Source organism: Saimiri boliviensis, chromosome 4, assembly GCF_048565385.1.
Source record: "Saimiri boliviensis isolate mSaiBol1 chromosome 4, mSaiBol1.pri, whole genome shotgun sequence".
In the NCBI taxonomy this organism is placed as follows: domain Eukaryota; kingdom Metazoa; phylum Chordata; class Mammalia; order Primates; family Cebidae; genus Saimiri; species Saimiri boliviensis.
Genome location: NC_133452.1, coordinates 17,698,032 through 17,712,621, shown reverse-complemented (window position 1 = coordinate 17,712,621; position 14,590 = coordinate 17,698,032). Strand labels below are relative to the sequence as shown.

General features: G+C 39.1%; 1 protein-coding gene across 23 annotated transcripts in view; it reads right to left on the bottom strand.

Annotated features, from left to right (window-relative positions):
* The window catches only part of SYNE1 (spectrin repeat containing nuclear envelope protein 1), a 518,258-nt gene that overhangs the window by 220,535 nt on the left and 283,133 nt on the right, over positions 1-14,590 (bottom strand). For all 23 annotated transcript variants that reach the window (XM_074397242.1, XM_074397246.1, XM_074397241.1 and 20 more), the window contains 4 exons: positions 12,845-13,021; positions 10,333-10,479; positions 4,565-4,690; positions 2,467-2,643 (listed from right to left, as the gene is read on the bottom strand). In XM_074397242.1, coding sequence (XP_074253343.1) covers positions 2,467-2,643; positions 4,565-4,690; positions 10,333-10,479; positions 12,845-13,021 — 627 coding nt within the window. The remainder of the gene's footprint in view (positions 1-2,466; positions 2,644-4,564; positions 4,691-10,332; positions 10,480-12,844; positions 13,022-14,590) is intronic.

Here is a 14,590-nt window from a genome sequence, read left to right as displayed (position 1 = left end):
TATCAAAAAACTAAAGAATGTACAATAAGTCATAGGAAACAAAGAGAAAATCTAAAAATCACCATACCCGTTGATGAACATAAATTCCCAAGAATCAGGGTAGCTGTGATAGATTCTTTTATTGTACTATTTCGAGAAGCGTAAAGAAAAACTAATAAATGTGAAACATGACAGTCATTAATGAAAAAAGTCATTATCTTACCTTGAAGTGTGGCCTTAGTTTTCTAAAAATTTTTAAAGAGTTCATGCTTTCCCAAATGTGTTCTTAAACTAAAAGTGCTTTTGTTCTCAAGATATCGGGACATTAGGATATTTCCTAGATCTGTTGAGCCCTGGGTCTGTCAAGTTCTGGATTTGCTCAGTAAACATGATCCACTTGTTTCCTTACCTAAATATCCTGCGACTAAGAATGCCTAACTTTCTGGGAATGCAGCCCAGCAGGTCTCAGCCTCATATTATCCAGCCCCCATTCAAGATGGAGTTGCTCTAGTTTGAACACCTCTGACAGAAACCTTCCAAATGTAAGAGACAAGACAAAATAGTCTGGGTCACCAGGTGGGCAGTGGTGCTGTGGACAAAGCTGGGGAAGACTGTAGTCCATTCACACACTGGAAAGACAATGGTTTGGATTCACCTACCCCCTGCACATACAGCAATAAGAAATCTCTCTCTCAGATACCATCTCTGCCAGCCCAACACCTGCTCAGAGGATCATTTATTTGGATAGTGGTTCCTCCAGGGGGTTGGTTCATGGGCTTCCACACTCTCCTTCTGCTCCCTCTTATTTCCATTTACTTCTTCCCCGCCCCCCAATACCCAAAAAAATCTCTTAAATCCCCTGACTGATGATATATAAAATTTTGTCCTTAAAGCTAGGTTCAATCGCAACTAAAATGTCAATAAAACCACAGTATCATCTTGAATGTTTTAAGTATGTGCATACCTAAAACAGATACAACAAAATATTAGCATTGTTTATTATCTCTGAATCGTAGTATCACAGACGATTTAAATTTGCTTCTTAAGACATTTCTGTATTTTCTAAGCCTTTTATAATAAAACTTTTCTTATAAAATACATTTTAAAAAATTAAGTTTCTAGGATGGCTCACAATTTTTTTTAAACAAGAGTTCACGCTTTTGAGAAAAAAGAAATCTAATTTATTATCCCTATTCCTTTTTTTTTCTGCACTTGCAAACAGTACTCCAGTAGACAATATATTATTATTGACCCATAAACACAGAGAAAAAATAAATCTTAAAGTTTATTAAAAATAGGACCCAACTTCCAATCAAGTTAATACACTTATAATTTTCTTTTTTCTTTTCTATTTGTTTGTTGAGACAGAGTCTCACTCTGTGGCCCGGGTTGGAGTGCAGGGGCACAATCTTGGCTCACTGCAACCTCCACTTCCCAAGTTCAAGTGATTCTCATGCCTCAGCTTCCCAAGTAGCTGGGATTATAGGTATGTGACATGGAAGGCTAATTTTTGTATTTTTAGCAGAGATGGGATCTCACCATGTTGGCCAGGCTGGTCTCAAACTCCTGGCTTCAAGTGATCTGCCCACCTCAGCTTCCCGAAGTGCTGGGATTACAGGCATGAGCCACCACACCTGGCCACAATTTTCTATATATTTGCAATTATTTAAATTATATATAAATATACAATATAAACTGCATATTATACTTTAAATTAATTACATATTGCCTAAATATATAATTAATGAATTGATAAGCTTATAGTCCTACAGCTTTAGCATAATATGGTGATAAAAAACTAAAAAAATCATAATGTTTCATGTTTGCTTAGTCTTAGAGTCTTCTGACTAAGCAGTTTACTCTGTAGACTAAATCACACCTGCTTTTTTTCAGGAACAATGTAGAGGATGAATATCTTCTGATGCAAGTGGCCATCTGAAGCTTCAATAATATATTTGAATGTTTGCTTTATAATCTGTTTTCCCTGGCACTAAATGAAGTTTGTTGAGATTTGTTATTCCTTAAAACAGCAGTCCCCAAACATGTTGGCACCAGGGATGGGTTTTGTGGAAGACAATTTTTCCATGAATGGGGCTGGTTTCAGGATGAAGCTGTTCTACCTCGAATCATCAGACATTAGTTAGATTATTGTAAGGAGCGCACAGCATAGATCCCTTGCATGCGCAGTTCACAATAGGGTTTCTGCTTCTATGAGAATGTGATGCAGCCTCTGATCTGACAGGAGGCGGAGCTCAGGCAGTAAGTCTTGCTCAGCTCCCACTGTGTGGCCAGGTTCCTAACAGGCCGTGGACCAGAACTGGTTCATGACCTGGGGACTGGACACCCCTGCCTTAAACTTAAAGAGTTGTATTAATATCTTAGGGCTGACAGACACCCAGGCATATTGAAGTGAATACACTGAACACATTTCAAATTTTCTACTCTGTTGGCCTCTTTTATCTCCCCTGGGTACAAATTAATTCCCACCTTAACTTGGGAAACCATGTTCTGTGCAATATTCAGCTCCAGTTCAGAGTGCCTCCTCTTCATGTTCTGCAGTTGCTGATCAGCATCTTGCAGGTAAATCCAGAGCTCAGCCTTCAGGTGCTTGATCTCTTCCCAGCCCTGAGTTAAGTTCTGGGCCTGGACAAGCCTTTGTTCAATCTTGATGAAACAGAGATAAAAGTTAGCAACCATACATGGAAACATTATGGTTAATCAATCAGAGATGTAATTCTCTAGCTCATCTGTGTGCTCCTCTGACACACATACACACACAAGCACAAACACACACGCACACACACACACACACACACACAATACATAAGTCTGAAAAGTACTTCTTTATTTGCTTCAGGAAAAGCAGATTTTCTTTTATATTTAGGATTTCTAAAGACTTTAAAAGTCTACAAATGATGCTACATGGTTTTAATCAGTGTTGTGAAACTCTAAGTCTAAAGCTGCTCTAATGGTTTTTTGCATTGGGTACTTCAGGAGATTCATCTGACTCATCAATTTGGTGTTAGGGTTAACTAGAAAAGACTTCTGTTGTTCTCTATTGTACATTTGTTCATCTTTCTTAGAACAACCTGAATTTTAATGTTTTGGCTATGTCTTTAGATCTGCTTCACTGGTTTTTGAAGGTATGTAATTTGTTTCAAAAATCATTTCTGTAAAAAATAAATGGGTTATATTGGCTAGGTGTAGTGGCTCATGTCTGTAATCCTAGCACTTTGAGAGGCCAAGGCAGGTAGATTGCTTGAGCTCAGGAGTTCAAGACCTACCTAGGCAACATGGTGAAACCCTTCCTCTACTAAAATACCAAAAAAGTAGCTACGCGTGGTGGTATGCACCTAGCTGGAGTAGTCCCAGCTATTCGGGAGGCTGAGGCATGTGAATTGCCTGAACCCGGGAGGCAGATGTGGCAGTAAGCGGAAAGTGTGCCACTGCACTCCAGCCTGTGCAACAGAGGGAGACTCTGTCTCCAAAAAATAAATAAACAAATAAAATAAATGAATGGGTTACATCATCTTTTGTAAGGATTTAAAAACACATTTGTTTTGATAATATTAGAAACACCTTATTATTTGACATTTTTTTCCTGTGAATCATTTTTCTATTGTCTCAATATTTAATAAATTAAATACCAAAACTAAGTCTTATTTTTCTTTTAAACTTAAATGTGGGCCAGGCGTGGCGGCTCATGCCTGTAATCCCAGTACTTTGGTAGGCCAAGGTGGGAAGATTGCTTCAGCCTGGGAGTTCGAGACCAGCCTGGACAACATACAGAAACCCTGTCTCTATAAAATATATAAAAAATCGCTGGGCATGGTGGTGCATGACTATAGTCCCAGCTATTTGGGAGGCAGAAGTGGAATGATCACCTGAGCCCAAGAAGTTGAGGCTTCAGTCAGTGGTGATGGAGCCACTGCACTCCAGCCTGGGTGAAAAAGTGTGACTCAAAACAAACAAACAAACAAACAAACAAACAAACAAACAAACCCAAATGTGTTTCATTGAAGAGTTTAAGGCTGCAGTAGCAGCAGAGGTGAATACATGGCTCTAGTGCTGCCGTCTGTTGGTGTGGACTGGTACTGCTAGCTCATCACAGCCCAGACAGTTTCAAAATCTTTCTGAACACCACGCTCTACCAATGAACTGGAAGGATTGTGACAGGGGGCGTGCTCTTTGGCATCCTTGATATAATAAAGAAAGGGTCAAGAGCCCCTCTCATATTAAGTATTGCCTAAAAAAAGGTGGGAAAGGAGAAAAGAACAAAAAAAAAGTGCAGCAAAATAGGAAAAGAGAATGGTAATTAAGGAGGAGAAAAAAGAAAGGTGCTAATGGGCAGTGAATTAATGAGACTAAGTGATTCAGTCCCCACCTGGTGTCATCAATGTCAGGATGTGCTTAATTTTCTATGACTTAGCTGAAATGCCAATATCTATTTATTATAATGGCTGTAGAAGCCCTGTATACAGCAAGAACAACCCAAGAGCTGTTTTCTTTCAGCCTCACATGAAATATTCAAGCAAGAAGAAAACAATAAAACAAACAAATTCAATGGGATTTTTCATTGTCTTACCATTTGCTCTGTTTGTTGAATGTCTTTTGCTGTGGTTTTCACCGAAGCATTTGACAAGTCACACATGGAGCAGAGGAGATCTAGATAGGTCCTTGCCTGCTCTTGCAAAGCTCTAAAGTGTTTGACCTGGAAAAGGCAATTGTCAGAGTTAAAGAGATGCATCAGCTATTTAGATGGAAAATACTTATATCACTTATAATATTCTGTTGACATTTCAAAAATAATCTTGCTATGCTCAGTGTTTTCACCATTTTGTTAAAGTGACGTATATTAGTGACTCACAGGAAGAAATTCAAAGCACCAATGGGGAAATACGTGTCCACCATTTGCTTCTCCTTGTAAGTCAAGTATTCTGTATGGTCTGGGAAAGAGGAAAATCCAAAACACTCCTATAATGTTTCCAGATTATTTGCTCATGTGCCAGCTTATTTTGCATTTCAGAGAAAGAATTTGTAGCCTACTCTGGCCTGCTTCTTAACATGTTTTTTGCCTATCTTACAGAGAGAAGGCAAAGGTCAGAGAGTTGGTAGGTTTCATTGGAGTGAGGCGAAAACACAGATGTCTGGGCTTCTTTTTCTCTGCAGGAGATTCATCTTGTACCCTTCTTTTTCTACAAGCCCAAGAAAGGCTTCTCCAGGTGGATCTTTAATCTACTTACAGAAACAAAGAAATGTGTTTCTTTGCAGATGCTCAGATTCTATTCAGGCTCCATTTTAGATCCTGAGAATAGAACATAAAGCAAAACCCTTTTTCCCATGGAGTTTACATTCTCAGGAGGGAGACGAACGAACATAATAAACAAACATGCGCTGGAATGTTTGGTAGTGCTAAATAGCATGTAGAAAAAGCAAGGTGCTAAGCAGATAGTGGATGAGAAAGAAGCGCTGCTGTGGCAGGGACAGTGTATTTCCCAGGCCCCGCTGAGGAAAAGACCTGAATGCATAGCATGTCATAAGGTAAGAACATTGCAGGCAGGTGGACATGGTGGGCAGAGAGCCAGCAAATGCAAAGCTCTGAGGTTGAAGCAGAGTGAACCAGGTGGGAGCAGAGGTCAGCGAGCAGAGTGGCGGCAAGTCATGGAGCCCCCTTATAAGGAGAGCTGACCATACATCCCAGTCTGCTGGGCTTTGTCTCTAGTCTAGAGTTCCTCAGCTCAGAAATATTGACACTTGACTCCAAATAATTCTTCATTGTGGGGGGCTGCCTTATACATTGCAGAATGTCAGCAGCATCCTTTGCATCTGTCCACTTAATGCCAGCAGCACCCCCACCACTCCCAGTTGTGACAACCAACAACATGTTTAGACACTGCCAAATGTCCCCTGTGGGAGTAAAGTCACCATCTCCCCAATCCCAGTTGTGAACCACTGCTCTAGTCCCATTGTATGATGTCAAGCAGACTCTGTCTTATCAAGAAGGTTCTATTTGGGAAAACAAATCATATAACCAGCCTATTCGTAAGCCACGGTAAGAAAGTTCGAATTTAAGTGCGATGGGATAATACTGGAAGCATCATGGTCAGAGACAGGCTTTCAAAGACTCCCTTCTAACATCGCGTGGAGAACAGGCTGCAGGGGCTGTAGGCAGCAATGGTGCACAGGTGTTAGGCTACTGCAGGGATCAGACGAACCGTGAACATGGCCTAACCAGGGGTGGTGGCTGAGGTGGTGAGAAGTGGTTCTTGTTTACTACATAAATAGGGATGAATAAGGAGGGTGGTATCGACTGCAAGTTGTAAGGGTAAAGCCAACCTCCAGGATTTTCCAGAATCATAGCGTCAATCATGGCACCTGATTTTGTGACTCTGCTCTCAATATTTGTCCTCTGCACTGTGTGGGTTACCTAGACACACTATGCTCCTGTGGATATAATAAATACAGATCAATTTCACATGAAGTCAGAAGTAGCACCTTTTCAACTGAATGTACAAGCTATCTGTGGTGTTGTGAGTTGTCAGCCACTGTGCACAAGTACCACATCATGCACCTATGACCCAGAAACCATTATTTGTCGCAAACAACTTTGGGATATAAGAAGAGAACATGTTGTCAGAATTTCTATTTTATGAACATATTTAATTGAAAGAAATTATGGTATATTGTGAGATTTATATAATTGGTCTGATTCTGGAAGCACTGGAAGAAATATATAGAGTGTCAGTGACCACACAGCTGCAAAAGATGTTTGGTAAAATCAACTTTACAGAAATTTTTTTTTTTTTTTTTGAGATGGAGCCTCCCTCTGTCACCTAGGCTGGAGTGCAGTGGCACGATCTCAGCTCACTGCAACCTCCACCTCCTGGGTTCAAGCAATTCTCCTGCCTCAGCCTTCCGAGTAGCTGGGACTACAGGCTCAAGCCACCACGCCCAGTTAATTTTTTGTATTTTTATGAGAGAGGGGGTTTCACCGTGTTAGGCAGGATGGTCTCAATCTCCTGACCCTGTGATCCACCCACAGCCTCCCAAAGTGCTGGGATTACAGGTGTGAGCCACTGTGCCTGGCCAGAAAATTTTTATCACACTTTTTTCCATTCGCTAAAGTTCACATTTTATGCCTAATAAAAACGTATAGCATATCGAATGGAATTGAATCCATGTGCCATTATCTTGTGGTAGTGGGGGTCTATTATCTTCACATATTTATTAAGGTTTTACTACAAGGGTGGTGCTGTGAATACACACTGCACCTTGGTACCATGCTCATTATATGTGGATTCTCCAGCCACAAATCCAAGCTCAGCAGCCACTAAGGACCCGCTCAGTTTTACATGAACACAGTAAGCCCTCACTTAATGTTGTCAGCAGGTTTAAGCAAAAAGTCATATAATGAAACAATTTTTGTTTTCATCAATATTATAACAAACCTGCATGTTGAAGGAAATGACATTATTTGAGGACCTGCAGTACATGGTTTTGCTTAAAATTTCAGTTTGTAAGACCTATCGGTGGCATTAATTGAGGACTTACTGCATTTGCCAAGGGAAAAACTAAAAACAAATAAAAACAACAGAAATTTTAAAAAACGAAACAAAAAACAAGGTAACAAAATAAAAAAAAAAAAACCTTTCCACCTCAGAGTGACCATGATCCAGGTGTCTGTACCCCTTGAAATCCCTTCTCTGGCTACTTTCAAAGGGGAGAAAGATCATTTTGAGAGACACATGAAAGATGTGGAAACAGGGAACCAGACAGTCACATAATCTGGAAGAAGGATCAGTATCTGCCTGTGGGTATGTGTAGTAAATCTCTTCCTGCCCTAGCAAAAGATCACCGGCATTAATACTTTCTTCTCCCCTCATCTCTTTTATTTATTTACTTATTTACTGGTACCAAAGGAGAAAAATTAAGTGTTGATCTGAATTGTTCTCAATAAATTGCATTGGGAACAGCCACAAGAAAGGTGGCTTGTGATTCAAGAAAGCTCAGTCTAATAAAAAAGGCAGAGGATAGGCAGTCCTTCATTTATTTTTCCTTTTTTTTTTTTTTTTCCCAACAATTGCATTCCGAGGTTTTGGGGTTTTCATTGTTTTGTTTTGTTTTTGAGACAGTCTCGCTCTGTTGCCCAGGCTGGAGTGCAATGGTGTGATCTTGATTCACTGCAACCTCCACCTCCCGGGTTTAAGCAATTCTCCTGCCTCAGCCTCCCAAGTAGCTAGGATTACAGGTGTGTGCTACCATGCCCGGCTAATTTTTTTTTTTTTTTTTTTTTTTCAGTAGAGACCGGGGTTTTACCATGGTAGAGGGCTGGTCTTGAACCCCTGACCTCGTGATCTGCTCGCCTCAGCCTCCCAAAGTGCTGGGATTACAGACGTGAGCCACCACACCTGGCTCATTTATTTTTCTTGATTCAAGGAGAACCATGTTTCATTTGTCCTGATCCTATTCTTTTTTTTTTTTTGAGACGGAGTTTCGCTCTTGTTACCCAGGCTGGAGTGCAATGGCGCAATCTCGGCTCACCACAACCTCTGCCTCCTGGGTTCAGGCAATTCTCCTGTTCTCCTGCCTCAGCCTCCTGAGTAGCTGGGATTACAGGCACGCGCCACCATGCCCAGCTACTTTTTTATATTTTTAGTAGAGACGGGGTTTCACCATGTTGACCAGGATGGTCTCAATCTCTTGACCTTGTGATCCATCCGCCTTGGCCTCCCAAAGTGCTGGGATTACAGGCTTGAGCCACCGCGCCCGGCCATCTATTCTTATAAAGTATAATATGAATGCTTTTGTGAACCATTCAATGACAATGCAAATCATTTAAGCCTTTAGAAAGTAGACTTTGGTGGATGAATTAACTAGACACATTTTTTTTTATGTGGATTCAATGAACAAATGCATTATGTTATTCTCAATTTGTGCATTATGTTATTCTTTTATTAAATTATTTAATACTGTTAATTCATATCTGGCAGCAACAATCTTTATAACTGAATTCCTCTAAAATATTTTCCCACGGGGTTAGCACTGCATACAAAAGCTGCTTAGTACAAAAGTTTAAAAAATATTTCCCACATACTTTGAATAAGCCTCAGCAACAATATTTTAAGCCTGTGGATGTCAAATTAATATGCAATAGAATTCCTTTCACATAATAAAAATGAACATTTCATTCATTGTCCATTCAATAATTACTTATGAAGTACCTTGTTTATGCTTCAAAACTATGTGAGAAACTAGTATTACTTTTCTGTTTATAAATCATGTTTATTTGCAGTGTGATATTTACATTTCATTATAACTTTGGGAAGTAAGTATACTTATAAATGTCACTTTTGATAGTAGGAAACTATCTTGGAGGCTTGGAGAAATTAAGTGACTTACCCATGGTCCCCCAACAGATTAGATAACAGAATTGATCTTTAGTTACAGTGCCCATTCTCTTTCTTTCTTTCTTTCTTTTTTTTTTTTGAGACAGAGTTTCACTCTGTCGCCTAGGTTGGAGTGTAATGGTGCAATCTTGGTTCATTGCAACCTCCATCTCCTAGGTTCAAGCAATTCTTGTGCTTCAGCTTCCCTAATAGCTGGGATTACAGGTGCCTGCCATCACCCCCAGCTAATTTTTGTATTTTTAGTAGAGATGGGGTTTTATCATGTTAGCCAGGATGGTCTTGAACTCTTGACCTTATGTGATCCGCCCACCTTGGCCTTTCAAACACTAGGATTACAGGCATGAGCCACTACATCTGGCCCTGTTCTCTTTTTTTTTTTTTTCTATTTAATAATTAATTTTTAATATTTATTACTTTATTTTATTTTTTCTTGTTATTTTTTAATTTTTTGAGACAGAGTCTTGCTTTGTCACCTAGGCTGGAGTGCAGTGGCATGATCTTGGCTCGCTGCAACATCTGCCTCCTGGGTCCAAGTGATTCTCCTGCCTCAGCCTCCAGGGTAGCTGGGATTATGTGTGCATACCACCATGACTGGCTAATTTTTGTATTTTTAGTAGAGATGGAGTTTTACCATGTTGGCCAGGCTGGTCTCAAACTCCTGACTTCAAGTGACCCACCCATCTCAGCCTCCCAAAGTGCTGGGATTGTAGGCATGAGCCACTGTGCTCAGCCCCCATTCTCTTTCCAGTCTACCAGATTGGCCCCTCAGTATCACGTCCACCTTCTGGCTGGCACATGAACTCCACTAGAGCCAACCTCAGACCTTATTCCTACTTTTAGATTCCCAGGAGCCAGTACGGTTTGGCACATCATAGGTATTTCACACATTTTCATTGACTGCCTGAATGATTCACAAGAATATTACAAACTTTCAGGAGTTTACTACCTGCTTAACGGCTTCTGCCCTACTAAGAGGTGGTTGAGGGCTTGGCTCTAAATCTGGCTGGACTGCAGAAAGCCAGGCCTGGCACTGCTGCAGGGTGTCTTGTCGGCTGACGTGCTTCTGAAGTTCATGCTCCAAACTCTGGTACACCTGAGACAATACAATCACGCTGAGATTAGAACTGCTTTCTACCTCTATAAAGAGCATTAGAATTCAATGAAACATGACCAGTACTTCTAAATGGATTTCCCCCAAGACTCCCCAATTTCATACACATATCTAAGCAGTTGTATGTCTCCCCATAAGTTCCAAAATGCAATGACCATCCCCCAGTTAATAACTTCTCAGTCCACACATCACAGTGTAATATCTGGATTAGGGGAAGGGAACATGAGCAGGGTAAATAAAACCATAGAGGCATGCTAAAATACACAAAATCATTGAAGTTAACTGTCATAAACATGTTAGAGGTTTTTGCAGCTTCTCTTCCTATAGTATAAATATTGCACTTTTTATTTAAGCTAGAAACTAAAAGTAAAAATAAAACATGATCTCAGAAAAGATAACCAATGTTTCTCTAACTACAATGCTTCTGCATTTGAGGTTCGGTAAAATTTGAACTAAATTTTAACATAAGGAGAGGAGAGGTGAATGCCCTCACTTCATCTTAAAAGTCATGTTCCAGGGCAAAAATAATCCAGAATAACTCATACATTTTCTGATATGTCTAATTAATTAATCCTTAACAAGCCAACCAATTTTTATTTTATCCATAAAGACATATTAAGAAACAATTATGTGTCTACCTGAGATTAAGATGAAATGTATCTGTGATGTTTCCATTTATAAAAAAGGGAAAAGGAAGAAAATTAGTTTAACCTGGCATTTCTTTCATTACTGAGACAATAGAAGCAATCACTGAATTTTGCTTTTCTCTGTCATCATATAAATTCATCATATTCATCTGACATTAGGTTTATCCCTTATTTATTCTTGATCCAAGCAGAATTTTTAAAAGAATGGTGTTTTTTTCTCTTTATCACTTTTGCAAACTTTAATTATAAAGTTCTGATTTTGGTCTTCGAATTTTATCTGCTTTTTTAAATTTTAAAAATTATGTTGGTCTTTCCAACATCCACCAATTTTTTTTTTTTTTTTAAAATAAACAACTTAAACTATATACCTAATGCAAAGGAAATGCCCATTGTGAAGGAAGTCAGTGTACAAGAAATCTCTGTTGAATGAGTGAATGAATGAACTCACTGGAAAGTTCTATGTATAGCTCATTTTCCCTCTTTACTCCCCTTTTTCCCCCTTTGTCATTATTTTTAATTATTCATTAGATTTTTTTTATTTCTCCTTTTGTTAACCTTTGAAGGTGATTTTTTTTTTAAGTCTAGGAAGTTGACTAATGTCACCCAGTATTTTTTAAATTAATATTATGGTGAACACAGACCATTCTAACCTTGCCACTGGTGTATTTCCAGTTCTTACTGGCTAGCCCAGTAAACAAAAATATACAGAAGACTTCAAAGGTTTATAAAAACTCTTTGCAGTGTCATTGAAAAATTCTAGAATAATAGAAAACTAGTTACTTATTTTGCTAAGTTTTTGTAAAAATAGCAATTCTTGTCCCTCCTAGACTTTTTTCTAAAACATTGAGAATTCTTTTTAGTGGAAGTATACCCACCTAAGTGTAAGTCAAATTTGACACTTACTCCTTTCTCAAATTCTACATGAATGCAAACAAATATTGATTTAGATTAGAACCTATGCTGTGTACAGTTAAAAAGAAAATAATGATTGTGAAAATTATGAAATAAAATTTTTTGTGTTACAAAATAAACAGCAAATTAGAAAGTATTGATAGTGTGCTAAGAAAAACAAACACTATAATCTCCTCAAGTTCCTTTTACCAAGAAACAAACTTTTTTTTGAGACAGAGTCTCACTCTGTCACCCAGGCTGGAATCCAGTGGTGAGATGTTGGCTCACTGTAACCTCCACCTCCTGGGTTCAAGCGATTCTCTTGTCTCAGCCTCCCGGGTAGGTAGGATTACAGGGGCACCACGCCCAGCTGATATTTGTATTTTTAGTGGGGACAGGTTTCACGATGTTGGCCGGGCTGATCTCAAACTCCTGACCTGAAGTGATCCACCTGCTTCAGCCTTTCATAGTGCTGAGATTACAGGCTTGGGCCACCAGGACCTGCCCAAATCAACTTTTAACAAGCTTTTTCATAATCAATCCATGGAATAAAGGAATTAGATAAAACAATATCTGAAATTCACTGCTTAGTCACATCAATCAAATATGAAATGTGATAGTTTTGTGTTCACATAGCAACTGTAAAATTTATCCTATTTCCCGTCTGGCAATACATCAAAACTAACCCAAATATTTGATTCATTTTATTTGTAAAACCTATTTACAAATTCTATTTGTAAAAAGTCTGTAGACTGCACAGCCTCTCTCCATAATTCCTCGTCATCATGGAATGTTCTGTTGACACTCACTCTCTGAGCTGTGCTGCAGATCGCTGAGTAGCTGTCCTTTGTACCCTGCACATGAGCATGCACGTTTTGTTTCAGTTTTGCTTGCAGGTGGTCTGCACACTGGCCAATCAAAGCATCACCTTTCATTTGAAGATTGTTCAAACGGTCTTCAAAACCAGCAATTTCTTCCATCATTGCCTGTAAAAATGAAACCAATACAGAGTTCTCATAATCCTACTTTTAAATAACGTCACCATCAAACAAAGTTAAAGATAGATAATTTCACTGTTTAATATTGTTTTTAAAAGAATCTTGCAATTTATCTTATACAGTGAATGAAAACAAAAGCACATGTGTGTTTTCAGGGATACTCCAATGGGAAGAGTCAATGATTTTAAGGGATTAGTTACATAAAGAATGATGAAGTAAACTTTAAGACTACACATGGCTCGTCTCAGAGAGATAACTGCTCCATGGTATTATTACCAGACAGAAAGATGCCCCTATATTTTTTAGGTCTGTAAGTTATAATTCTGGCATAATTTTTATCCAAAACAATCTAATTACTATTTCATCAAATTTATATAACATCTCATTTCTATAAGATTGGTGCAAAAGTAGTTGTGGTTTTTGTCATTCCTTTTTTTTTTTTTTTTTTTTGAGAAAGAGTCTCACTCTACTGCCCAGCCTGGAGTGCTGCAGTGGAACAATCTCAGCTTACTGCAACCTCTGCCACCCAGGTTCAAGTGATTTTCCTGCCTCAGCCTCCCAAGTAGGTGCGATTACAGGTACGTGCCACCACACTGGCAATTTGTTATTATTATTTGTGTTTTTAGTAGAGATGGGGTTTTACTATGTTGGCCAGGCTGGTCTCATACTCCTGACCTCAAGTGATCTGCTGGCCTCACCCTCCCAAAGTGCTGGGATTATAGGTGCGCGCCACCATGACTGGCCTGTTATTACTTTTAATACAAAAACTGCAAACTTTTGCACCAACATAATAATCTAATTCTAGTTTTAGTAATAATCTAGTATCTAATTTTTAATTCACGTGACATTAACTTATATCTAATACTGTTTATAATAATGAAAATAGCATTTAAACTGATCATTTATGAAGTAACTGCTATAGTCCAGGAATTACATATAAGCCCTGATGAATGTTATTATCATTGTTTTATAGATGAGGAAACTGAAGCACAGTGAGGTTGTACAACACGGTCAAGGTACGGCAGAGCCCCCAGGCTTTGGACATAGCTCTGCCTGATTTCACCTCACACCACCATGCCCACTTGTGTGCTCTAGTGAGCATTCTTACAGATGACTCATGGAGGAGGAATTTATTTTTTTTAATCAGGTTCTGGCCAGGCATGGTGGCTCACACCTGTAAACCCGGCTGAGGTGGGTGGATCACCTGAGGTCAGGAGTTAGAGACCAGCCTGGCCAACACGGTGAAGCCCTGTCTCTATTAAAATACAGAAATTAGCCAGGCATAGTGGAAGGCACCTGCAATCCCAGCTACTCGGGAGGCTGAGGCAGAAGAATCACTTGAACCCAGGAGGTGGAAGTTGCAGTGAGCCGAGATTGCACCATTGCACTCTAGCCTGGGCAACAAGAATGAAACTGTCTCAAAAAAATAAAATAAAATAAAATAAAATAAAATAAAATAAAATAAAATAAAATCAGATTCTTTAAAAAAAAAACAAAACTGTTATATGATGCTAATGATAAGTGACACAATCCAACCTAGGGTTGCCTCAGTAACCC